Source organism: Cervus canadensis, chromosome 2, assembly GCF_019320065.1.
Source record: "Cervus canadensis isolate Bull #8, Minnesota chromosome 2, ASM1932006v1, whole genome shotgun sequence".
Lineage (NCBI taxonomy): Eukaryota > Metazoa > Chordata > Mammalia > Artiodactyla > Cervidae > Cervus > Cervus canadensis.
This window is the reverse complement of record NC_057387.1, coordinates 87,579,384-87,605,946: the sequence shown is the minus strand read 5'-3', so window position 1 is coordinate 87,605,946 and position 26,563 is coordinate 87,579,384. Positions and strand designations below refer to the sequence as shown.

At 38.6% G+C, this 26,563-nt stretch overlaps 1 protein-coding gene across 2 annotated transcripts in view; it reads right to left on the bottom strand.

Moving 5' to 3' along the window:
- Window positions 1-2,378: 2,378 nt before the first annotated feature.
- NDC1 (NDC1 transmembrane nucleoporin) overlaps window positions 2,379-26,563 on the bottom strand; it is a 58,400-nt gene continuing 34,215 nt past the window's right edge. For both annotated transcript variants that reach the window (XM_043461269.1, XM_043461270.1), the window contains exons 15-18: window positions 25,038-25,101; window positions 24,204-24,304; window positions 8,633-8,793; window positions 2,379-5,005 (exon numbers count right to left, since the gene is read on the bottom strand). In XM_043461269.1, the coding sequence (XP_043317204.1) occupies window positions 4,942-5,005; window positions 8,633-8,793; window positions 24,204-24,304; window positions 25,038-25,101 (390 nt within the window). In that variant the 3' untranslated portion in view covers window positions 2,379-4,941. The remainder of the gene's footprint in view (window positions 5,006-8,632; window positions 8,794-24,203; window positions 24,305-25,037; window positions 25,102-26,563) is intronic.

The following is a 26,563-nucleotide window of genomic DNA, read 5'->3' as shown; positions in this document are numbered from 1 at the left end:
GGTAATAAAGATGCATATTACATAACACTCCCATAGGGTCTGGGACAGCACCTACATCATCACACTACAGTGAATGTAAACAGTCATATTACAAGGAGTAAATGAAGTCTACAAGTAGCCTCATATCAGTTAAGGCCCAATTTAACTGCCAAATATGTTCTGTCACCAAAGTTAACAATAAAAAAAATCCTCTGGAATTCAGAATTGTAGATAAGGTCTGCTAAAGATGAAATTAAAAAGTAATCCCAAAATGACTACTAACTTTCACTTATCATGAAACTATTGTTCTTGTTGTAGATGAGTTTACTGATTAGACACAGTTGAAGAAAATGACTTGTAAGATAGGTCAGAAGGAACTATGCAGAATAAAGCATGGGAGGTCGAAATAATTATAAGTAAGAAGACAGGGTGATACACTGAGAAGGTGTATCTGGAATCCTGGAAGGAAAGAGTGCTCATAATCTACAAGGGGAAGCAAATTTGTAATCAGTTAAGTTACAATCCAATGTGATAAGGTCCAAAAAAGAATGACAAAGCATTGAAAAAATACACTGAAATCTATCTGGGAGTAGGAGGGAAGGCTAAGCTCATTGTGAAAACTGCTAAGTTTGCCAAGACAGAAATTCCAGTGAAGGCTAGGTGCAAGACAGCAACTCTGGGCAAATCCCTGCTGCAAACTCAAAATAAGCATCAGAACACCAGAATATTTCTGAGCATTCCTGCATTACCTATGGGACCTAACCATATTCTTCACACTTTCCAACAAATCAATCAGATGTAAACTACACCTTATAGCAATCATCGTTCATATGCTTCTGAGAGAATACCAAATATGAGAAAACCCACTAGGGCAGTGGTTTTCAAAATGTGGTCTCTTGACTAGCATAGTGTCTGGACATTTAGTGTCTGGACACTTTAAAAATCCTTGGGCTCCACCTCAGACTTTAAAGACGCTTTGCTCCTTGGAAGAAAAGCTATGGCAAACCTAGACAGCATATTAAAAAGCAGGAACATCACTTTGCCAACAAAGGTCCATACAGTCAAAGCTATGGCTTTTCCAGTAAGTCATGTACAGATGTGAGAGTTCCATAAAGAAAGCTGAGTGCTGAAGAATTGATGCTCTGGAATCGTGATGCTGGAGAAGACTCCTGAGAGTCCTTTGGACAGCAAGAAGATCAAACCAATTAATCCTAAAGGAAATCAACCCTGAATATTCATTGGAAGGACTGACGCTGAAGCTCCAATACTTTGGCCACCTGATTCAAAGAGCAGACACCCTGGAAAAGACCCTGATGCTGCGAAAGATTGAGGGCCAAAGAAGAGGGTGGCAAAGGATGAGATGGTTAGATAACATAACCGAGTCAATGGACATGAATTGCGGCAAACTCCGGGAGACAGTGAAGGACAAGGAAGCCTGGTGTGCTGCAGTCCATGGGGTCACAGAGTCAGACACAGCTTATTGACTGAACACTTCAGACTTACTAAAATCTGAAACTCTGGGAAGGGGGCCTAGTTATCTGTGTTTTAACAAGCTTTCCATGTGGTTCTGATGCATGCTAAATCTGATAACTCCTGATCTAAGATAAACCCTTTTCACAGTGTGATTGTGAGATCACTGCTTGGAATTGGCTACAAACTACAGCTCTTGGGAACTAGTCCAGACCTCCTGGGGCAAAATCCGCACTAAAGCGGAGCCAACTCTGTACCTCCAATGAACACTCCCTGTGAGTCAATGCTTGTGATCCCAAGTTTCAAACACCACTGCATTTGATTATAAACTCCTAAAGGTCAGGCCTGCCTTGTTCTCAGGTCGATTTGTTTCCAGTAGCTGGGCCGTAAGAGGCATTAGGTGAGTATTTTTGGATGATTAGCTAGTTCCACATTAAAGCACCTATCACTACAGCAACTGCCAAAGCTGCTTAGGGCCATGACTGAGAACTCTTAAGGCGGTAATGTGCTGTGTGCCCCACTTCCCCCTCAAAACAATGATTTTACTCATTTTAGAATGGTAGTCAGCAGCTTTTTAAGAATAGGTAAATTATTAACTGATGAACTAAAGTCATTTTTGTTTTAAGCTATTTGGTTCTAAAGAAAGATAACTATGGATTGGGATAGCAAACAGGGAAAGTTGAAGGCCTTAGTTATAGTACCTCAACTACCCTGAGGAGTTCAGGTTAATTTAAGTAAAGTTGACAGACATAACTTTTAGCCTGGGGGAATATGATCCGTTTAGAAACATTATTCTGGCAAGACAAGAAACCTCTATTAAGAAATGGCTTTCAGCACCTGCATCCTCGAAGAAAGAGGCTTTTAGAATTTAGGCTCCTCAGTTACCATTACAGATCACCCACCAAATGAGTCCAGTCAGAGGCAAAAGCTGATTTCTCAAGGCATGTTTCAGGTTTTATAAGTATCGGCTCTGAGAATTATTAAAAAGGCTAAGGAAACACATACACATATATACCAGATATTAAATAACTGAACTCACAGATATGCATATTTCAATTAATAGTCCCATTTCTAAAAACTGTCAATTTATTTTTCTACCCAATTCAGTATCAGTGATATACAAAAGGATATAAACAGATTATCATATTTACAGGAAGACAGAGAACAATTACCAAGGAATAAACCCAGCAAAGTAACAAACTGTTGCTTATCCATGTCCACTCAACTATACAAGCTTGTTTTTTTTTTTTTTTAATTCTAGGACACTTTCCCAGTTCTCTAGGAAAGAAGTTACGTGGATTGATTTATACCTTCCATAAGGGTCAAGAAAACATTACAAGAGCTGATACAATCATGTTTTGTACTGACAGTCAGAAAACACTTTTAAAGAACACCCTCTAATTTTCAGGCCAAGGTCAACAATATCAGTGGGTTCACAGGCAGGATGTGACTTCATCAAAGGAAATGCTTCTCTCCTCCTGCTGGCTTTCCTAAGATCCTCCTTCCTGCAGACAGGCGAAGAGCTCTCTTTCCCCAACAGGTGATCAAGCCATACCCTTCTCCAACAGACAGGGTATAGATTATCGACACAATGAGGAAAATGAACTGATTTCCTTATCTACTAAATACAATCCAGGTTTGGGGAGGCAGTTCCAAATCTCCACCAGGCAGACACTATGTGAACTGTATTGAGTACAAGGCATATTATCTTCAGAAAAAATAGGGATGAACACCTCAGAAATTTTCACATTGCTCATCAAATATAGTTTGCCCAAAGAGTATGGGAAATGACAGGAAAAAAAAAACAACAAAAAAACCTTAAAATAAAGCCAGACATTTTATCCGAGTAAGTCAGAGTTTAAATTCTTTATGGAAGCATAAAGTTAAGAGTCCTTTTCTCCCAAAATGCCTCAAACAGGGGTACCACGGAAAATGGAATATAAAAAGCTCAATGACTAAAATATGGAACTCAACGGTTTCTGGTCATCTGTAAGTAACTTCTACATTCAAAATTCAACTTTTACATTCAAAAAACAGATCAACTCCACTTCAGATGCCAAAAAAAAAAAAAAAAAAGGCAATAGCCTACATACTCCAAACACTTGACAACTGGGAAGCTATCTCATTAAGGCCAGCAGGATTCATTTATAATTTGGCATGTGCTGGCTGAAAGGGCAACAAATAAATCAAGATATAATACATCAAGTAATCAGACAAATGGTAGACATATACATTACATTAAAGATTCATATACAGTCCTGTGCTGACTTTAAAGAAAAAATTAGGGGACACTAGAGGGAAAAGATAACGGGAAAAGGATTATAAGGAGGTATTTCAGTCCAAAGCTAGTCCAGTGAATGTCTACCACTAGGATTTCCAATCTTTCATCTCCAAAGCTGATCTAATAAATTATAAAATTACCTACTCACTTTCAGGACATACAGCATACTCCTAAGTACACTAATCCCTCTGACATTTTGGTTTCACTTGCTACCTGATGACTAAGTTGTTTCTGGGTGTAAAGATGTTCCTAATATATTTTAACCAGCCAGATAACAAAGAAAAGGTTGCTCCCCTGTGAGGACAATAAGCTTTACAAAATAATTTGATCTAATGAAGATGGGGGGGGCGGGGGAGAGGAAAGTTTCCCGGTTTTCTTGCAAAACTTTTTCTCTCACTTGAAAAACCTGGCAGTCACTTAATGTTTTGTTCCAGAAAAAGAAAGCAAAAACTAGCTGAGAAAATACCCATACACATTGTTTACTAGCATGATACAAAATAAATTCATAGATGTTGGTCAATTATCTTTTCAAAACCAAATGTGAATGTTTCATCTTGTAACTTAAGAGCTGAATTTTTCCACATTCCTTTACATAGAGTTAGCATCTGTAAATTGAGACTTCTTTTTGACAATCATGCAAATTTAATTTGTCTCCAAAAACAAAAACACAACCTAACAGATTAACAAAATATGTCCTTTAGACAGCATTTTCTGTGACTTTTTCTCCATTGTTACTCTTTTTATCCTTTAGTAAACAGAAACTACTCCAAAAAAGTTTACTCATTTTGAGTTTACAGAGAGCTAAACTCTCAGAAAGATTAGGAAGGAAGACCAGATCAAGTTGACCTATTTTACCTTCTGAACTGCCTCTACTCCTCTTAAAAGTAAATTCTAAAAATTTTCTAGTTCTTATTATTAAGCTGCATAAGCTGAAAACATTTCTACTGCCATTGAGGCTTCTGTAAAATTGAATAAAGATTTTATTATGCCACACACACAAAAAGCAATCGGTACAGAAAAGGCAGTTTTCGGTTTTCTGTTGAGAATTTCGTTCCATGATTTCTCCCATTAAAGTATAGTTTTCAAAGCAACCACCACGACAAAGGAAGCATCTAATTAGTCCATTTTCTTCTGATCCAAGAATGCTGAACATTTACTGTCCCATCTGTAGTTGTATCAGCAGTGTAATGAACACAGTTTATATTACTTAACTATTCTTTGAACTCCAAGAACTGCTGAAGTCTCTTCTGATGTTCTGCAGATGCTTGCACAGCACTAAATGAGACATAAATTCAAAGCATAAGCTTTATTTTACATTAAGCATATTAAGTGAACCACAGAGCACAGAGTCAATATTTTTCAAAACAATTAAAAATGAATAGAAATCTTCACTTATTTAGTACTTCTGAAAAAAAGCTGGATGAAAACCCTCCTTAATCTAATGAGAGGAGGACATGCATTGAGCAACAGCATGCTTCTACCTTCTAAAAGCCCAAGAAAATTTAGGCTGACAACTGAAGGCATCAACTGTAACCTGCTCTGCTGTGGAACCTGCTGTGCAGAGTTTCAGGCCGTGAAGTAAATTTTTCTGGATTTTATTATTTTATTTAAACCACATTCCAACATTATCTTTGAGTTGTGGAGTATATGAATTGCCTTTAATATAAAATCCTTTAAACTAAGATGTTTGGATAAAATACAATAGACTCCACTAATCGTTTTCAAAGGTAACAGCTTGGTGGTTTAGATTTACTTTTCCCTTTGAACATAAGTTATGTCTTGGATGGGGAAATTGAGTTCTCTTCCCACCCTCACCCCTGCAAAAATACATTACCTTGACAAAAGTGGGACAAATATATACTGAAACTAGTATAAAGCTTTCTTTTAAACCTTTAAGTAGAAATTGAATACAATGAAAGATTCCAGCTTTCTAGTTGTTGATAATACTGTATCCTTACTGAATAATAATGGAGAAGAGAATGGCAACCCACCTAGTATTCTGGCCAGAGAATTCCATGGACTCTATAGTCCATGGGGTCACAAAGAGTCAGACACACTGAAAGACTTTCACATACTGAATAATAAAATTCCAAGTAATTGAAGGTCGCCACTTTTAAAAGTATCAAAAGGCTTATTATAATAATTTTGCTACAAATTATCCGAAAACACCTTATACATTTTACATCTCTGCTTTCTTAAACCATGTAGCTGCCACTCAACTGAACCATCTCAAGTATATTTTACTATTCAGACTTTCTCTCAGTGCCAGGGAGGCTGTCATCTCTAACTAAATGGCTCTGAATTTTTTCAAACACCAAGTCTTCTCTCATGATTTTCTTTTGATTTTTATTCTCATGATTCCCCTCTGCCAGCAGGCACTATACTTCTCTTACTGTTGTTAATACTCAACTCTAATAGTAGTCTTCCTCTCAAATTTTAATGTTATTGGTTGAAAAGTCAGTAAATCAAAATTGTCTAAATTAAGAGTAAACAGATATTAAATGAAGGTCTCCAATGTCTAACTGGTCTGTGTTAGTTTTCACACCTCGAGTGTTTACTTCATTTATACCTGGTTCTCAGAGGTAAAGCTCTGGGGAATGAATAAACCAGGTATTAATAGGGGCTTCCCTGTTAGCTCAATTGGTTAAGAATCCACCTGCCAGCAGGAGACCCTGGTTTGATTCCTGGGTCAGGAAGACCCACTGGAGAAGGGATAGGCTACCCACGCCAGTATTCCTGGGCTTCCCTTGGGGCTCAGCTGGTAAAGAATCCACCTGTAATGCGCGAGACCTGTGTTCGATCCCTGGGTTGGGAAGATACTCTGGAGAAGGGAAAGGCTACCCACTCCAGTATTCTGGCCTGGAGAATTCCATGGACTGTATAGTCCATGGGGTTGCAAAGAGTCAAACATGAATGAGCAACTTTCACTTGCATACAATAATAATAGTTGTTGTCACAATAATATATAATGTATGTGGGCTTTACATATGTATGATCCCATTTTATCTCTATTAACAGCAAATGAAATAAAGTAGGATGAATAATATACCCTTTTCATGCAGGAAAAACAGTATCAGAATGGTTTTCAGAGGTTTGTATATAGAATTCTAGGGTCAGAAAGATTTAGAGTCTAATTTCTGGTTCTGCATCTTACTACCTGCATAAGTTACTACCTGGAAGTTACTTAAATCAATAGATAACTTGTCCACAACTACAACAGACAGTCAGGAGTGTAATCAGACATATATCCAAATGTTTTAATTCCAAATCTAATGCTTCTACTATTACCATTCTGTCCAATATTTGCATAAAATAGTCTTCACTGGCTTCATCAATTTTAGTACATATATATGGCTCTACTCAGAGAAAAGAACCTAAGGCAGAGTTTCATTCTTACAGTTTTTTTTTAATAATCAACTATCTTCTTTTCTTATGGAAGAAATCTATTTTCCCCTTTTCTTCCTGTTTTGGTTGTATCATCAATATACATCAATCATCGTATGTATTTCATTATCTGAATTCACTGAGAATTTTCTAAGAGTACCTTACATCTTGTACCTTACATTTATACCTTAAACCTTACAGTTGACATCTTGGAGGGAGTCTAGTGTTGTATAGGGTAAGAAGGTGGAATCTTAAGAGCAAGAAAGACCTAATTTCAGGTTTATGTTCTAACACTGACTTGATGGTGCTATCAGGCATGTTCTTAAGCTGAGTCTCAGTTTTTATATTATACAATTATGATAATCTCTACACCTCACAGGCTCTTTGAGAAGAATAAATGAAAAGTGCTAAGTGTATTGTCTAGAATAGCACTGTCCAAAAGAACTTTCTGCAATGATGGAAATGTTTTATACCTAAGCTGTCCAGTATAGTAGCCAGTAGTCATGTGTAGTTATTGAGTTCTTGAAAGGTGGCCAATGTAACGGACAGGCTGGATTTTCAGTTTTATTTAACTTAATTTAAATTTAAATAGCAACACGTGGCTATCATATTAGAGACTGCAGATCTACAAAGCACACAATGAACGTTTTTTTTTCCTGGTTTGTTTTTAAACAAATGAATAAACTTCTTAAGGACAGAGGGTTATCTACAGCTTTTCTGTATTCCCACATAGAACCAAAGTGTTCCATAAACTTGCTGCTGTGGCTACCTTATGTATGTATATAGTATGTTTTATGTATTTGCCTTACAGAAGTAAAAGGAAATATACTACTATTTCTAAAAGCAGCTAGTTTGAGGAAGTTCTAAACTATTAATTGCATACAGAAAAAAACAGAGCACTCTCATATCTTTTAAAGTTTATTTACAATTATGATAAACATAATTTAGTTAGTAAACTAGTATCCCTTACACTGCCTAGCTAGATTATTTCATGAAAAGAAAGCAGTAAACATCAATGAAACTAAATATACACAAGCTTGGCATTTGTGGTTTTCTTTCTGGTTCCGTTTCTGAAGGTGTTATGATCTGTTGCTGTTTTTCCAGCATGATTCACAAAGCACCAAGGACTCATTTATGGAATACTCTGCTCACCCCAAGTCTTGGTTTGCTAACCAAGATGTAATAACAGAATTATTTTTAATATGCTTTTCTGGAGAGTATTCATTTTGCCTTTTTTCTCCCTTAAGGTTATTTTAGGAATTTAAGAAAACAATATATAATTACATTTGCTGCTTTTATAACTTTCTATCCTCTTTTTTTTATCCATCTGAAAGAAGGTCCCCAAGCTTATACAATAGGCCAATTTTTAAAATGCAAATATTAAATCTAAATCTAAGCTGTTACTTCCCAGTAGGAATCAAGAAGGTCCCCAAAAAACCACTTTCAATTTATGAGCCTTAATTCTCATGCCTGTTTCTCAGGGGAACTCTTGAAAGTGAACAGAAGAGGTAAACTTACTTCAGATGTTCACCAAATGTGGTAGTTATCCTATAGATGGCTGTTTTCAGTGATGCTCTGAACGCAAATCTTAATGTTTTATAGGAAGTGTCCACCAGGCTTCCTGAAATCCGAGGTGGCTTACTGGAAGCATGAGGAAGCTTGAAGTACTTGTCAACTGACTATATCAAGAAAAAAAGGAAACACATTAGTTCAGACTATCAAAACAGCCAACTCAGTGCAAGGATTAAAGAGATTTCATTTCATATAGATAGATACAGAGATAACACATAGACATATAATAAAGTATTTATTTTGGATCACAGTCGAACAGTTTGAAAGACAGCGCAGTCAAGGTTCTGCCACTTCAGCAGTTACCAGGGAAAAGTCCACACCCATCCTCTAAAAAGCAGTTATATACTTTTACAGCCTTGAAAATTCAAAAGTGGGAAGTGAAACACAGATGTCCTACTCTGCTTACGATGCATGACAGGTAAGAATACCTTTATTCCGAATCTCAGTCCAAAAAAAGATCAAACTTTATACTTTACATAAGTAAGGTTATTTACAAAACTAGCTTATCTTCCTTTTCAATTCTAGATGATAAAGCATCTATGTGCAAGAATAGATAGGGAGAGAGAACTCACAAGTGAAACTGATTTCATTTACATACCTGACAATGTAAGAAAAAGATTTAAGTAATAACTTTTAAAAGCCAAAGGTAAATATTATAATTTTAAATGCTGGGAAGCCCAAGAATATTGGCGTGGGTAGCCTATCCCTTCTCCAGCAGATCTTCCTGACCCAGGAATCAAACCAGGGTCTCCTGCATTGCAGGTGGATTCTTTACCAACTGAGCTATCAGGGAAGCCCCTTTAAATGCTATAACTATATTAAGAGAAAGGAGAAGAGAAGATTGAGAAGAATAACTATGTTAATCTACTGCAGCAAGTATAACGTCTAAGGTGACAAGAAGCAATAGCATAAGTCTATTATTTATAGTTATGGATGTAAGCACCCAAAAAGTACCTAAGATTCTAGGTAAAATGGTTTCTGCCATCATGTCTTTATTTCAAGAGTTCTTTTATGTCAATTAAATGATCCTTTTTATTTCAACGTCCTATTTTTGTTTCCAGGATGCAATACCCTCTTTTATTTCTGAGGATTTTTGTGGTTTTTGTTATATTTTGGGGTTTATTTTTGTTTTAGAGTTTCTTTTCCCTCTGTACTCCACTTGGTCTCTATCATCTGTACTGAAGACTTCCCTCGAAACATACTGATCCTTGGCTCACGACTAAGAACAGGACCTTCTAAAGAGCTGAACCAAAAGCTCTGAGTACTAGAAATTACTGATAACAGCTTTGAGTACATGACTGGGGATTACTGACAACAGGCTTCACAATAGGTGATCTGCATGGACTTTTCTCGGGGAGGGGGAGGCGGGTGTCGGGGGGAAGAGTGAGTGCCCAACTCAGTAACTTTAGGTCTTTCTTCTTGGTTTGATCAGAATTCCCAAAGAAGAATCTTCCAGTACCCTCTCTGGAAGGCCTGGTTCCCAGTGCTCAGGGAAGCTGAGTAGGTAACAGAGCTATCGAGCACATCTTAAGCTTTTAGTAGAGTGCCTACAACTATGAACTCTCCCAGTCCAGAAAGCCAGTGCTCCACTCTGTCTAAAGGATGAAACTTAACTTCTGGAATGAGGGAGAAGCACCTCAGAGAATCTACAGCTCTAGCTGGGTTTCAACAACTCTCATACAACCTCCTTGTCTTGGTATCTGCTCCTTCAGGCCTTGGGCTCAGAGGTACTTGGTGCTCACCCCACTACCACCTTCACATTTGCCTCTGGACTCTGCTAAGTTAGTTATCTCAACCATCTGCTCTCCAGCTTTGAAAACTTTGTTGCTGTTGTCTCCTCTCCTATTAATGGATTTATGTCTTTTTAAAAGTACTTTCACTATAGTTTAGCAGAGTTTAGGGGGAAGGAACAAGATTTGATGTGTGTGTTCAGTCTGTCACAATAACTGCAAGTCCAATAATTTATTCTTTCAACAGAAACTTGTAAGAGGGATGCCCGAGACTGGGGCATGCTTGAGATAGTCTAGGCAGTATGGAAGACAGTATTCAGTGACATACTTAAGTAACATTAAGTAATGATGAATCACAATGAACACACTACTTCCTTTTCAAATTTCTTATAAACCAAATTAACCCTCAGTATACCAGCAAAATAGTCATCATCATTTTCACCTGGATTCAGTGGACCCTTTTTATAGTCTTTTTACAAAAAATTTACAGAAGAATGACAGGATAAGGTAAAATAACTTTAAAGCAATATAAATAAGATTATAAACATAGTTTCCAGGTTTCAAAGATATAGACACCTGAAGTATGAAATGTGTTTTGAATGCAACTAGCTGCTTATCAGCTATCATGAACAAACCTTGAACATATCCATCCTATAATAGTGATTTCAAATTGAAGATGTATCTCCAACAGACTCAAGCTTATCATTATTTCTGGTTCTTTTTCTTGCATCTGCACCATCAAAACACAATACTTTTAAAAACTTTTGACAGTTCATAATTTTGTTGCAAAGTTCAGCCATTTTTTTGTACCCTAACTGTGCAAAACATTTTCATTCTTAGGTTTATAAAAATGAACTGAAATGATCAATCACATATAAAATTATTTTATTACATGTGACTTTTTTTCATTTCAACATCAACTATTTCCTTCCAATCACTTTTGAATACACCTTTGTATACCTTCAGCATGTATCCATTTAAGAATCATGTAAATTTCTAGAGTGCTGTGTCTCTGCATGCATCATCTGATTTATCTAAATAATTATTTAACATATGGGCAATTTTCTCCTTTTTACCATCATGAGTGAAAAATCTTTTAAATCTGAATTAGCAATTGTATTCATTGAAAGCTTAAAAAAAACTATAAAGATGTTTGTTCAGACTATTTATATACCTTTTCTTGAAAGATGATGCAATACTATATGATTTCATCATTCTGTTTTTTTACCGGTCTTTTTACCACAATTGGAATAACTGATGAGTAATGATGAAATAATTCCTAGGATGATCAAATAGCAAACTGTTTCAAGACACTGGAAATGTAAAATCACTAGGATTCCATAATACATCTCAGATTTTAAAAGGGTCGAAAGGGTAATTGTAAAGGAATGAATTTTGTTTTCTCTTTGTTCTTTAAAAGAACTCTAAGAAAGAATGAAAGTCATAAAATATCAATCCTTACAAATAATTGGAATAGCTCAAAAAAATAAATGCCAAAACTTAAATTGGGTCTGACAGACACAAATGTAGAAAAGTTACATTGGGGAAGAAAGTCTCAGTATGGAGGTGATGTGTCCTTAACACATTTCTAATCCTCTCTAATCTCCTTTCACAACAAAAGGACAAGAAGGCTTCAGGTTCAGGGATTTCAGCAAAAAGAGCTTAAAATTACTGTCTTTTTTCTTTCATTGTCTTCTCCTCAATACCGAAATCCAAAAAGCCCTGATCTGACAATAAAACCTAACCTAAGCTGACATAGGTTATTTATATTCTTTATTCCACTTGCTATGAAAATTTAGATATTTCATTGGAGTAAAACATTACTGTATCTGATTAAGGGGCTTCTACCTCAGATAGCAATAGCAGTGTTACATATGATTGTATACCATGTAACATTTTGAAAAATCTTAAAATACCTAAATTTTGAAATAATTTGAGGGTTTGAGATAAGGAATGGTAGACCTATATCTATTCATAGCAAATCAAACTAGCTTTCCTTTTACAACAGTGATACTATTTCCTTTTAAATAAATTTAACTTAAAATACTAAGTAAATAATAGCTCATTTAGGTGGTATATAAATATGACTAAAATTATGACAATAGCGTATGCCAATCAACAGTTAAGGCAAAAACTATGCTGGTAGTATATGAATAACTTGAACCTAGAGAACATTGGTTTATAGTATTTAATGATATGCCCCATGGTTACCAGAACTGAAATATCCACTTAATCAGCTATGAGATTAAACAAGTATCTATTGAGCACTCATTTTATGCATTGGTTCCTGCCCTTAAGACTCAGATCACACAACTGGAATATCAAACATCTAGTTAAAAATTATCCCAAACAATGAACTAAGAGTAACTGGTGAGTATGACACACCACTGAACAATATACTCTGGGAAAAATAAATTCTATGAAGGCCTCACTTCGGCCCTAACAGAAGCCTAAAGAGGGGTGTACTATGGAAACCCGCACTTTTTGCCCATTTACATTTATACGCAGTAGTATATGCACAAAGGCCACATAAACAGAAAAGTCTAGTTGCTCTTTTCTGATTATTTATCTATCAACATCATTAACAAAAGTCTGCCATGCAGAGCTTTGAAAGGGAGGAGGAGCCAAGATGGCGGAGGAGTAGGACGGGGAGACCACTTTCTCTCCTACAAATTCATCAAAAGAATAACTGAACGCAGAGCAAACTTCGCAAAACAACTTCTGATCGCTAGCTGAGGTCATCAGGCGCCCAGAAAAGCAGCCCATTGTCTTCGAAAGGAGGTAGGACAAAATATAAAAGATAAAAAGTGAGACAAAAGAGCTAAGGACGGAGATCCGTCCCGGGAAGGGAATCTTAGGCGGCATTGCTTGGGGTAGGGTCCGGGCCTGAGTGCCCTGAGGACAATCGGAGGGAGCTTCTGTGAGTTGCCAACTTGAACTATGGGAGACCAAAAGGGAGAGAGTAAATTAACGGGCCCGAACTCACTGCCGGCCGTTCACAGAACAAAGGGACAGAGAAAGTCCAGAGAAGAGGTCGCAGGCTGCGGACCGGCCCAGCCACGCCGGAGGCAGGAGGCAGGGGGGAGGGGAAAGTCGCCGCGAGACACAGGGCGCAGGCACCCGACCGGCGCGGGTGGGGACTGGGGCTGGGGACGCGGAGGGCGGAAGGCGCGCGCACCCGACTGGCGCCAGCGGAAACTGAGACTGGGTCCGCGGAAGGGAGTGGGCGCGCCACACCTGGGGAGAGTGCGCCCACCAAGCCCCTGGCTGCCTGGACCGCTCTGACGGGGAAGGCACAGAGAGCAGGCGCAGCTTTACGTTCCGCGCTTTTGTGGAACACCCGAGGGCTGGAACCTAGCGCAGCGCGGGGCGCGCTCCATATAGAACAGCCGGGAGCCTGAGCAGCGCAGACGGAGAAAACAGCGTCAGCCCCTCCCGGAAGCGCCAGCCCGTCCCTGCGGCGCCAGCCCCTCCCCGCAGAGCGACGGAACTAGCTACCTGAATAAGAGTCCACCTCCGCCCACCTGTGTCAGGGCGGAAATGAGGCTCTGAAGAGACAGGCAAACAGAAGCCAAATAAACAAAGGGAACCGCTTCAGAAGGTACCGGTGCAACAGATTAAAATCCCTGTAGAAAACACCGACTACACCGGAAGGGGCCTGTAGATATCGAGAAGTGTAAGCTGGAACGAGGAGCTATCTGAAACTGAGCCGAACCCACACTGACCGCAACAGCTCCAGAGAAACTCCTAGATATATTTTTACTTTTTTTTTTTCTTTTTTCTTTTCTCTCTTTTATTTTCCTTTAAAATTTCCTATTACTCCCCCATTACTCCTTAACTTTCATTTTCATAGATTTTTATGATTTTTTTAATTAGGGAAAAAAAATTTTTTTTCTCTTTCTTTTTTTTTTTCTTTCTATTTTCTTCTTTTTTTTTCTTTCCTTTTTCTCTTCTATTTTCTATTTTTCTTTTTCTCTTATTTCTTTTATAGTCCTCTAGTACTCCTCTACTACTCCTTAATTTTCATTTTCAATACACTATAACCTTACAAAAAAAAAAAAAGAAGAGAAGAGAAGCCCTATTTTTAAACCAAAGATTATTCTCTCCCAATCTTGACTCTCTGTTTTCTACCTCAGAACACCTCTATTTCCTCCTTTCCCCTTCTCTTCCCAATCCAATTCTGTGAATCTTTGTAGGTGACTGGGCTACGGAGAACACTCTGGGAACAGACAGCTGCGTAGATCTGTCTCTCTCCTCTTGAGTCCCCCTTTTTCTCCTCCTGCTCATCTCTATCTCCCTCCTCCCTCTCCTCTTCTTCATGTAACTCTGTGAACCTCTCTGGGTGTCCCTAACGGGGGAGAATTTTTCGCATTAACCTAGAAGTTTTATTATCAGTGCTGTATAGTTGGAGAAGTCCTGAGACTACAGGAAGAATAAAACTGAAATCCAGAGGCAGGAGACTTAAGCCCAAAACCTGAGAACACCAGAAAACTCCTGACTACATGGAACTTAAGTAATAAGTGACCGTCCAAAAGCCTCCATACCTACACTGAAACCAACCACCACCCAAGAGCCAATAAGTTTTAGAGCAAGACATACCACGCAAATTCTCCAGCAATGCAGGAACATAGCCCTGAACGTCAACATACAGGCTGCCCGAGGTCACACCTAACACATAGACCCATCTCAAAACTCATCACTGGGCACTCCATTGCTCTCCAAAGAGAAGAAATCAAGTTCCACGCACCAGAACACTGACGCAAGCTTCCCTAACCAGGAAACCTTGACAAGCCAATCGTCTAACCCCACCCACTGGGTAAATCCTCCACAATGAAAAGGAACCACAGACCTCCAGAATACAGAAAGCCCACTCCAGACACAGCAATCTAAACAAGATGAAAAGGCAAAGAAATACCCAACAGGTAAAGGAACATGAAAAATGCAGAGCCTTGAAAGTCTCCCTGGTCTCATCCACCTCATTAGAAATGATTCAAATGTATTCTTTTTAATGGCTGAATAATATTCCATGGTGTATATGTACCACAGCTTTCTTATCCATTCATCTGCTGGTGGACATCTAGGTTGCTTTCACGTCTTGGCTATTATAAACAGTGCTGCAATGAACATTGGGATACATGTGTCTCTTTCTGGAGCCTATTATACAGAGTGAAATAAGCCAGAAAGAAAAACACCAATACAGTATACTAACACATATATATGGAATTTAGAAAGATGGTAACAATAACCCTGTATGCAAGACAGCAAAAGAGACACAGATGTATTGAACAGTCTTTTGGACTCTGTGGGAGAGGGAGAGGGCGGGATGATATGGGAGAATGGCATTGAAACATGTAAATTATATGTGAAATGAATTGCCAGTCCAGGTTCAATACATGAGACCGGGTGCTCAGGACTGGTGCACTGGGATGACCCTGAGGGATGGAATGGGAAGGGAGGTGGGAGGGAGGGTCAGGATGGGGAATACATGGTACACCCATGGAGGATTCAAGTCAATGTATGGCAAAACCAATACAATATTATAAAGTAAAATAAATTAATTAATTTAAAAAAAAAGAAAGTCCCTGGTCTCAAGGATTCTACTTATAACCTAGTTAAAAAGAGTTCTGCTCCACTAAAGCCAGAATCCCAATCAAATGTTAAGGATAAGAGTGGACTTTGTCACTGAAAGTCATGATTATGGATCCAAGTTTCTCAAACTGAGCACTACTGACATTCTGGACTGGGCGGTTCTTTCCCGTGGGGCCTGACCTGTGCAGTGCAGGCTGTTGAGCAGCGCCCCGGCCTCTGCACAACATATGCCTTGGCATCCCCCACTGTGACAGTCAAACTGTCTGCAGACACTCCCGAACACCTCCTGGGGAACAAAATCACCCCTGGGTGAGGACCACTGCTACAGAATAAGAACAATGTCAGATGATGATAATGAGAGCTAAATTTATTGATTGCAGTTATTTTGTATCAGGAACTCAGTTAATTGTGATATATATGTATATCATCTCATTTAAATAATAAAATAATTTGCTAATGAAGTCATGTCTGATAACCACTTGTTTCATTTCATTTAATTAAGTATTTACAATAATAGTATCTGCTATTTATTGTATATATTATACTTGCCCAGAACCATTTTAAACTCTTCACAGATATTATTTCTAACCCTCATAATATTCCTGCAAGATACTATTTTCATTTTATAAATGAAGATACTAATCTCAGAGAACAGTGGGGCCTTGGGCATCTGTCTGACACTGTTACCCAGACTACTTGCTCACGGTATTGACAGCAGTACTTTCTTTTTAATCTTTAAAATATCTTTTCTCCTGTACAAGAATTCTGTCATACAGCATGGTAATGCTGACAACAAAGTAATAAGAGCTAACATTTGCTGAGCGCTTAACATAAGCTAGGGTTTCCCAGGTGGCACAGTGGTAAAGAATCCGCCTGCAATGCAGAAGACATGGGTTCGATCCCTGGGTCGGAAAGATCCCCTGGAGAAGGAAATTGCAACCCACTCCAGTATTTTTGCCTAGGAAATCCTACGGACAGAGAAGCCTGGAGGGCTTCAGTCCATGTGGTCGCGAAAGGTCGGACACAACTTAGCAACTACAATAACCACAACAATAACACAGGCTAGGCACCCTGAGCGCTTTAGGACAAACTAGGATTTAAACACAGGTAGCTCGGCCTCTAGATCTCACACTTTGGCTCTTCTAACCTGCTACAGTCGATATTAAGAAAGGAGGTTAAGAAATACATGGCCTGCCAAGCCCTCGCAGAGGTGATCTGATATGGTAGAAAGGAAAGAACTTCGGGTGTGAAAGCCTGGTTTACAAATTCACCTGACCATTTATTGAGCATGATCTTGAATAAGTCATACCAACAGATATAGTCTTTTTGAGAGAGATTCAATCATGCAAAATAAGCTTTATTCTAACTTTATGGGATTTTTACAAAAATTAAAGAAAGAACATTTCTTTTGGATTCTAGAAAAGCATAAAAACTGAAAATATATATAAATATAATATATAAAAATAAATACAGAAATAAAAAATACAATTCTAGAGAAACAAAAACAAACAGTGTGACTTGTGGAAGAATACTGGTCAAGGGTCTCTGGATCTGGGTCTTCAAACTCAAGAGTTCTGGTCCTCAAGAACATTCCTTTCTTCCTCTTCGTTCTTCCTTCTAACTTCTGTGTCACTTCCTAAGGGAAGCCTTTCATGACTTCACACCCTTCCTTTTAATCCTATTCACAAGACTAGTTAGACTTGCCTGTTTCATATGCTTTAATCACTCTGCATTTTTGTACACTGTGGCACTTACACTTACTTGTATGACTTCCTGTTTTACTTTCTGTTACTTATTTGTATGACTTTCTCTTTGAGGCTATAGAATCGGACACATCTGAGCAACTACCACTTTAACTTTTCAAGCTCCTGGAGGGCAAGAACCATGTTTGTCTTTTCTTATTCTGTATCTCAGCACACGCTGAACTGTTTGACAATTAATATTTACTGAATATATGAATAGTATAAAGGTAATCTTCAAATTTCCAAGTATATCAAAATTTGACCTTCAGGTGATAAGGCAAAAAATATGATAGAACTGATATCCTACATCAAGGTGACAGTGACTCTTCAAGGACTAGAAGTCTTTCTGAAAAGTTTAAAACATACTTTCAAAGATGAAAAAGTGGTTGATGGTTAAACAATGTGACTGTACTTAATGATACAGAACTATACACAAAAAGATAGCTAAAATGTTAAGTGTATTTTAAATTTTATATGTGCATTTTAACACAATTAAAAAAACTTTTTTTAATTTAAAAAACCACTCTACCATTTTGGTCCCCAACTTTTTATATTTAAGGACCCTTTTTAAAGACTATATATATATACACACACACACTTAGACAGATAGATAGCTATGTAGTGGAATTCCATGGGACAGTAACTGTTCTCCATCCACTAATGTGGGAAATAATTCCATGAACTCAATAATGCTTTTAAATAAATATGTATTTCAATTAACCAAAACAGTATATAGAAACCTCTAAAAAATAGCTGTAACTATGTCAGACAAACATTAATTATTCAGATGACAGCAGTGCATGTATGGATTCATGAACCCACTGTAATATTTGGATCTCCCAGGATGGCTTGGCCCACTATTATTAGGAACAACTGTCCGAGGATATCCATCCCTCCACTTCTTGCCCTCTGAATGGTTTGAAGAATGGAAGGCTCCCCCTTTTCTTTCATATTTTGTCTTTAATGACTCAGTAAAATGGCTGAAGTGATTGACAGTGAAAAGTAAAGCAGAAGAACAAAATAGTTCCATGTAATTGTTCCTTGTGTATGTGTGTGTGCTCAATTGTGTCCAACTCTTTGCAACCCCATAGACTATAGCCCACCAGGCTCCTCTGTCCATGGAATTTTCCAAGCAAGAATACTGGAGCGGGTTACCATCTCCTACTCCAGGGGATCTTCCCGACCCAGGGATCAAACCTGAGTCTCCTGCATTGCAGGCAGATCCGTTATCACTGAGTCAACTGGGAAGCCCTGCACACAACTGTTCCTTAGTAAATCCAGAAGCCTGTATTTTATAACTTGCCTTAAATTACAGAGCTATTTAGAACTTATTTTTGTTATTAAGAGCAAGAATCCCTTCTACATCAAAGCCAAAAACATACAACAGGACTCATATGAGTCACATGACATCCCTGTCTTACAAAACGAAGGGGCTTGTGACTATTATAATTAACTCACATCAGAACTGTCATTTAATTCAGGCCCCAGAACAGAAGCCTTCACCCATCAAACCAACCATGAAGCTATCCAGCAGTCATCCAACAAGCATTTAATAAGTAAGTACCTGTTATTTGCCACGTACCAGGTCAGATGCTAGGAATACAGAAATAAGACAAGGCCCCTGACTCTACTCGTGTCTGACTCGTTGCAACCCCATGGACCGTAACCCATTAGCCTCCTCTATCCATGGAATTCTTCAGGCAAAAATATTGAAGTGGGTTGCCTTTCCTTCTCCAGGGTAATCCTCCTGACCCAGGAATCAAACCCGGGTCTCCTGCATTGCAGGCAGATTCTTTACCAGTTGAGCCACCAGGGAAGCCTCGTACTCTGACTAAAGACAATAAAAGTGAACAATGAACATGCAGTGTAATAAAATGATAAAATGGGGGTTACAGGCGGAGACAGAGAAAATGAGAAAAAATGTGTTCTAGGCAAAGAAGGAGAGAAAAGGCATCAAGTATAGAGTTAGGTTAAGAAAATAAAATATATTTGGGGCAGGGGTGGAGGAATAGAATAGTCCACGGTGGTTATGAGACTAGAGGGCTTATGGGAAGAACTGGAGAGTGGCTGAAGTCAGAATGAAGGGTCCCTGTTAAGTCCCGGGAGCAAAAGGCCATAGTAATAATTCAGGTCAGGAATGCCAAGGGCCTGAAGTGAGGCTGAAGTAGGAGGGATGGGCAAGAGAAAGGGCAGGCGGTCAGTATGGGACTGACCCCTTAGAGTTCTGCCACATGGGTGCAACTGAAGGACCTGGCACCTAGGAGGTGAAGGAACTGGCAACAAATGGCTGAAGTGACAGACTGTGAGGTGTAACCTGGATAGGGAAAGACGTATGTGTAGCTGGGGGGAGCTGAGAAACAAAGGAAGTGAAAATACCAGCAAGGACAAAGAGAGTGTACAGAGGAAGCAAAGGCATAAAAGGCTGTGCATGGGGGAGACAGGGGCTCTTACATGGCCCACAGATCTATGGATAGAATTCAGGGACCATGAACTCTGGGCTAAAAATGACATGTTTATCTTTATTAAGCTCTAATTAAAATTTAGCAATTCTTTCAATTATGAAACAGTAAATCACAATAGCATTAGTAGTTCCTCCAACTTTGCCACCAACAGAAATCATCAATATTTTCATCACACTAGTGTAATTATCGTTAAATACCATTCATCTTATCGTTACTTCAAAACGATGAGTTAGACCCATTGATGCTCAGTCACTTGGTCGTGTCCAACCCTTTGTGACCCCATGGACTATGGCCTGACAGGCTCCTCTGTCCACAGAATTCTCCAGGCAAGAATACTGGAGTGGGTTGCCATTTCCTTCTCCATAGACCCACTGATAGACCTTGTTATTTAATGTATTAATGTATCACAAACTTAATACTTTCAAAATTATATTCTAATATAACTGATTTCCTTTCTAATCTGAAAGACTTTATATTTTATGTATTTATTTTTCCCATTATTCTGGGAAAAAGTCCATGGGCCTCATCAGACTGCTAAAGGGATCTCTGGCACAAAAACATTCAAGGACTCTGGCTTAGAAGCTAGAATCCTGGAGTTTTAAGCTTTGGAGGTGGACAATACACAGGCCGATGAAGCTTGGATGACAGTCAAAGGCTGAGACTGATAACTGTGTAAAAGACTGGTGACAGAACACTCTGACATAAATCGCAGCAATACTTTTTCAATCTGTCTCCCAGAATAATGGAAATATAAACAAAAATAAATAAATGGGACGTACTTAAACTCAAAAGCTGTTGCACAGCAAAGGAAACAATAAACAAAATGAAAGACAATCCACAGATTGGGAGGAAACATTTGCAAACGATGTGACCAATAAGGGATTAGTCTCCAAAATCTACAAACAGCTCATGATGCTTAACAGCATCAAAACAAACAACCCACTCAAAAAAATGGGCAGAAGATCGAAATAGACATTTTTTCAAAGAAGACATACAGATGGCCAAGAGGTACTTGAAAAGATGTTCAACCCAGCTAATTACTAGAGAAATGCAAATCAAAGCTACAATGAGATACCATCTCACACTAGTCACAGTGGCTATCATCAAAAAATCCACAAACATTAAATGCTGGAAAAAGGGTGTGGAGAAACGGGAACCCTCCTACACTGTAGGTGGGAATGTAAATTGGTATAGCCACTCTGGAGAACTATATGGAGATTCCTTGAAGAACTAAAACCAGAGCTACCATATGACCTTGCGATCCCACTCCTGGGCACATATCCGGAGAATAACATGATCTGAAAAGATACATGCACCCCACTGTTCACTGCAGCACTCTTTACAACAGTCAAGACATGGAAGCAACCTAAATATTCATCGACAGAGGAATGGATAAAGGAGATGTTGTACATACATAAACGGAACATTACTGAGCCATTAAAAAGAATGAAATAATGCCATTTACAGCAATATGGATGGACCTAGAGACTTACTTATTGAGTGAAGTAAGTCAGAAAAAGAAGAAATATTACATGACAGCCCTTATATGTGGAATCTAAAATGAAATGATACAAATGAACTTACTTACAAAAGAGACTCAAGGGACTCTGAAAATGAGTTAATGGTTGCCCAAAGAGAAGGGGAAGGTGAAGGGAGAATTAGGGAGTTTGGGGTGGACATGTACACACTGCTATAGTTAAAATGGAGAAGCAACAAGGACCTACTGTATAGCACATGGAACTCTGCTCAATGATTTGGAGCAGCCTGGATGGGAGGGGAGCTTAGGCTACATGTACATGTATGGCTGAGTCTCTTCACAGTTCACCTGAAACTAGCACAACATTGTTCATCGGTTATTCCCCAGGACAAAGTAAAAAGTTAAAAAAAAAAAAGGTGAGAAAGTCAAAGTGTAGGATAAATGTGGACACTGACTCACTCACGACACTCAACCATGGGATACGGGGTAGAAAGACTGCAAGGTAGTTTGCAAAATCTGATGACTGTAGAGCATGACCAAAAGCGCAACTGTGATGTTGTCTTGGGGAGAACAGATGCCACAAGCCTCACACAAGGAGCGGTTTCTGCTCCATTTAACGCTTCCCAAACTCTCAAAAATATACCTTTGCCTCTTTCTCCTCTGCCCCTCAAAAGTATTTTCCATTCAGCTCCTGTTTAAAAGTAAAAGAGCTTGAGCCTTCAATAAATCTGTAATTCATACCTTCCTAATCAAAGGTAAGAATGACTACAACCAAATAAACAAATTTGCTTTCCTTATCATACCTAGCCATAATCAACTATGAAGAATTAAGAGTTTTGATGGTGAGGAGTTGAGAAGAAAGTAATTTCGGTGCAGAATACCTCTAGGGCAATGTGATCCTTGCGAAATCAACTGTTTCAACCAGCATTTTTTAAAAAATGAAATGGAAAACATTAGAGTGGAATGAGTGGAAAACATCAGAATGAAGCACAAAATAAAGGTAAGCACTGTTCTAAGAATCTTTTATTTGTTACACACACACACACATATACACACACATCCCTCTATATTCTGAATCTAATGTACTACATATCATAGTCCAAAAAGTTTGAAAGTTACAGTTCTAAAAGTAGAGCCATTCTCTCTGAAGAAAACCCTATGTAAAAATAAAAGCCCAGCAAAAGATGGTAGACAAGTTTGGAGACTGGATATGCAGCTTTCCCTGAGGTCTATTCCACTGCTAATGCCCTGCAGTGAGATCACATTCACGTCCCAGCTCTGCCACTAAGATGTGTGTGAGATCTGAGGTAAGCCACTGCACTACCAAGCCCCTTTCATGCTTAAGACAGGGCCGAAACATCTCCACTTTACTTCACAAGATAGACTTGAAGTTGAGAAAAATAATGAAATGAAATCACTCTGTAGACTAGGGAACATCGTACTGTTGTTTTATTTTAAACTACACAACCAGAGTGATTAAAAAAAAAGGCTATGCTACGAGTACCAAAGATATACCCATAATCATGGTTACCCTAATGTGCAGTTAGATAAGCCAAATAGTAGAAGTTGTGGAAATAGTAGAAAATTCTTTCTTTACAGTAAGGTAGTTGGGAAGTGAACGCAAATACTAAAGCTATCCATGGGTATATAAATGTCTCAAATAACATACATGAGAAAGTAGGCACAAAAAGGACAAAGTGAAGGAAAAAAATCACTGGTTCTGACGTGTAAAACATTCTAAGAGGTAAAATGAACTGAGATTTGACGAAAGGAAGAGTGAAGCTTGTTTTCTCTCATATCTTAAACTGCTTCCCAAGACCCAAAGATGCACCAGTTGTTATCCCTCAAACCTAGTTCAGAAATACTTCCTCCAGAAAACCCGTACACCCAAGCCCCTACCTTCAAATGTCCCCAGCCCTCAGTATTAATACACCTCATCTGACACAGAACTAACAATAAAGGCAGTGAAAACATATCACCCAACACGAAGTCAGGAAAGGCAGCCTAATGAAAAACAAGAAGCATATATTTTATTTTTCTTCCTTTAAGCCTGGGACTAAAAAGACCTGTCAGTTTAAAACTATGCACCCAGCCTCGTAGCAAGAATCCATTGGTCCCAGCTCTATCCTCTTAAGCCTCCAGTCGATACGTAACTTCTTATTTACACAAGTAACTTAACTACAGGTCACTTTCAGAAGCTACAAATTATGTAAGGATGCAAACCTATAGTACTGAACAGAATTCCAATACCCTAAATAATCTGATTAATACCATAGGTATGTCCTACAGGTTTAATATACCTTCTCTGTTACAATAAAATTAACACTTATAAATGAATTAAAAATCTGTCATCCTAGTCTGTCTTAGACTGTAAGTACCTGAGGGTGAGAAGTACCATTATTTTGACTTCCAACATGTTTTTCGTTACTCAATGTGAAATATAAGAAACAAACTGAAAAAGCTAGGCAGGGGGAGAAGACAGGACCTCTACTTCCACCCGGCCCACATATTGCCTACCTCTTGCAGCGTCAACAAAGTATTAAGAATAGCTGGTAGTGTGGTCTGGACTACGCCAAATCTATCTTCTGTAAATGATGCTGCTACTAAGTGAGACAGACCTCGAGGGGAAAAGAAACAAGTTAAAAGTGAATCAAAATTAGGCAAATCCACTTGCAATACATCTATTTGAGGAAGAATTAATATTCTGAATGTATAAAAGTCTAAATAAAAAAGGGAGTAATAGTACAGAAAAAGAGGCAAAAGGGATGGAAAAGGTGCTGAACTGTAATAGTCTTCAATAAGATGAATCTGACTTATGTTCTAATAGAAAAAAGTTTTTTTAAATACTGTATTTGGCAGTGATAAAGGCTAAGAAAACAAAGCCTGATAAGGGGACAAAGTAAGGATACTTTTCATAGGGTGGTCAGGAAAGGCCTCTCTGAGGAAGTATCATTTAAACACTGAGAAGGTGGTATCTGTAAGATGAAAATAAATAGTTCTTTAACAACTAAACCTAAGCTAAATATGTTTAAATACATCAAGCAAGTTACATCAACATAAGGCAATGGTTAAAAAACAATCTATTAATTGCAATTTTTTTGAAGTACAGAAAGAGATGCAAGAACTCCAGGCTCAGTTTCTCCACTTATATACAAGGAAAATTAAATTAAAATAAATTAACTAAATTAAAATAAACCTAAATAAGAAAAATTTATCTATATAAAACAAACACATAAAAATGTATCTGAAAATTCAAAGATTGAGATCAAAGTCCAGAACTGATCTTTCATTAAATACCTCAATATTTAATGAATAAATAAATCATTGTTGCAACTCACTGAGACTACTTACCTTCTAATGCCCAAATATGCATTTGGGCATCTGAAAACACAGCCTGAATAGAGGCCTCTGGGTGCTGAAATACAACAAAAACATTTAAGTCAGTTGCCCAGAAATGATCACTTCATCTAATCAATCATGTAAACTAAAATAATAAAAGCTGCCTGTTAAGAGCTAAGACCTGAAATCCTTACACATCATGATTTAACTGCAATAAAGCATCCTGCTACAACTTACTGTGTGACTCCGGCCAAGTATCTAAATCTCTATGTGCCTCAGCTTCTCATTTAAAATAAGCTATATTCCCTCAACCCACCTCAGAGCATTAACACAGAGATCATTCAAGAGAATGGTTGCATGCATGCTCAGTTGCTCAGTCGTGTCCAACTCTGCGACTCTAGGAAGTATAGCCCACCAGGCTCCTCTGTCCACGGGATTTTCTAGGCAAGAATACTAGAGTAGGTTGCCATTTCCTTCTCCAAGGGATTGAACCCGCCTCTCCTGCACTGCAGGCAGATTCTTTACTGCTGAGCCCCCAAGGAAGCCCAAAGAGAATGGCTACGAATGCTTTAAAAAAAAAAAAAAAAAGTACTGCCTAAGTATATACTACCTCTCCTAAAGTGTCTACCCTCAACCCCACTACAAAGAAAAACCACCTAACAGTCTTTAGTACAGCAAGGTATTGTGATGTGAGACAACAACTGGCCTGTGTAAGTGGCTACCGTAATACAGCCAGTGAAGCCCATTCACAACAGCACGTTACATCTCCCACGTTAAGCAGTGGGGTCTACAACTCCTTATCCCACAGCAGACCCACCTGCAAAACCAGAATCTAAGGAGCCATTCACCTCCAGGGAAAAAGGAGATCTCATTCAGCTTCTGCTCTGCCACTTACTGGCTATGGGCCCTCAGGGTAGCTACTTGACCCCTCTGAGCCTCAAGCTTCATTCTCTGTAAGAGGAGGCCAAAAAGACACCTCACAGGAATGCTGTCACAATTAAATGAGGGGACAGTTTTTCCAGTAGTCGTGTACAGATGTCAGAGCTGGACCATAAAGACGGCTGAGCGTCAAAGGATTGATGCTTTTGAAATTGTGGTACTGGAGAAGACTCCTGAGAGTCCCTTGGATAGCAAGGAGATCAAACAGGTCAATCCTAAAGGAAATTGACCCTGAATATTCACTGGAAGGACTGATGTTGAAGCTCCAATACTTTGGCCACCTGATGTGAAGAGTCAACTCACTGGTAAAGACCCTGTTGCTGGGAAAGATTGAGGGCAGGAGGAGAAGTGTGTGACAGAGGATGAGATGGTTGGATGGTATCACCAGTTCAGTGGATATGAATTTGAGCAAACTCCGGAAGAAAGTGAAGGACACAGAAGCCTGGCATGCTGCAATCCATGGGGGTGGCAAAGAGTCGGACACAACTTATCGACTGAACAAGTGAAAGGAGCATGGCACACGAAAGACAAAAGGTAAGTTTTCTTCCCATCCTTCTGAAACAAAGCTCTGAAGTAAAACTTCAGACAACTGCTCTTTC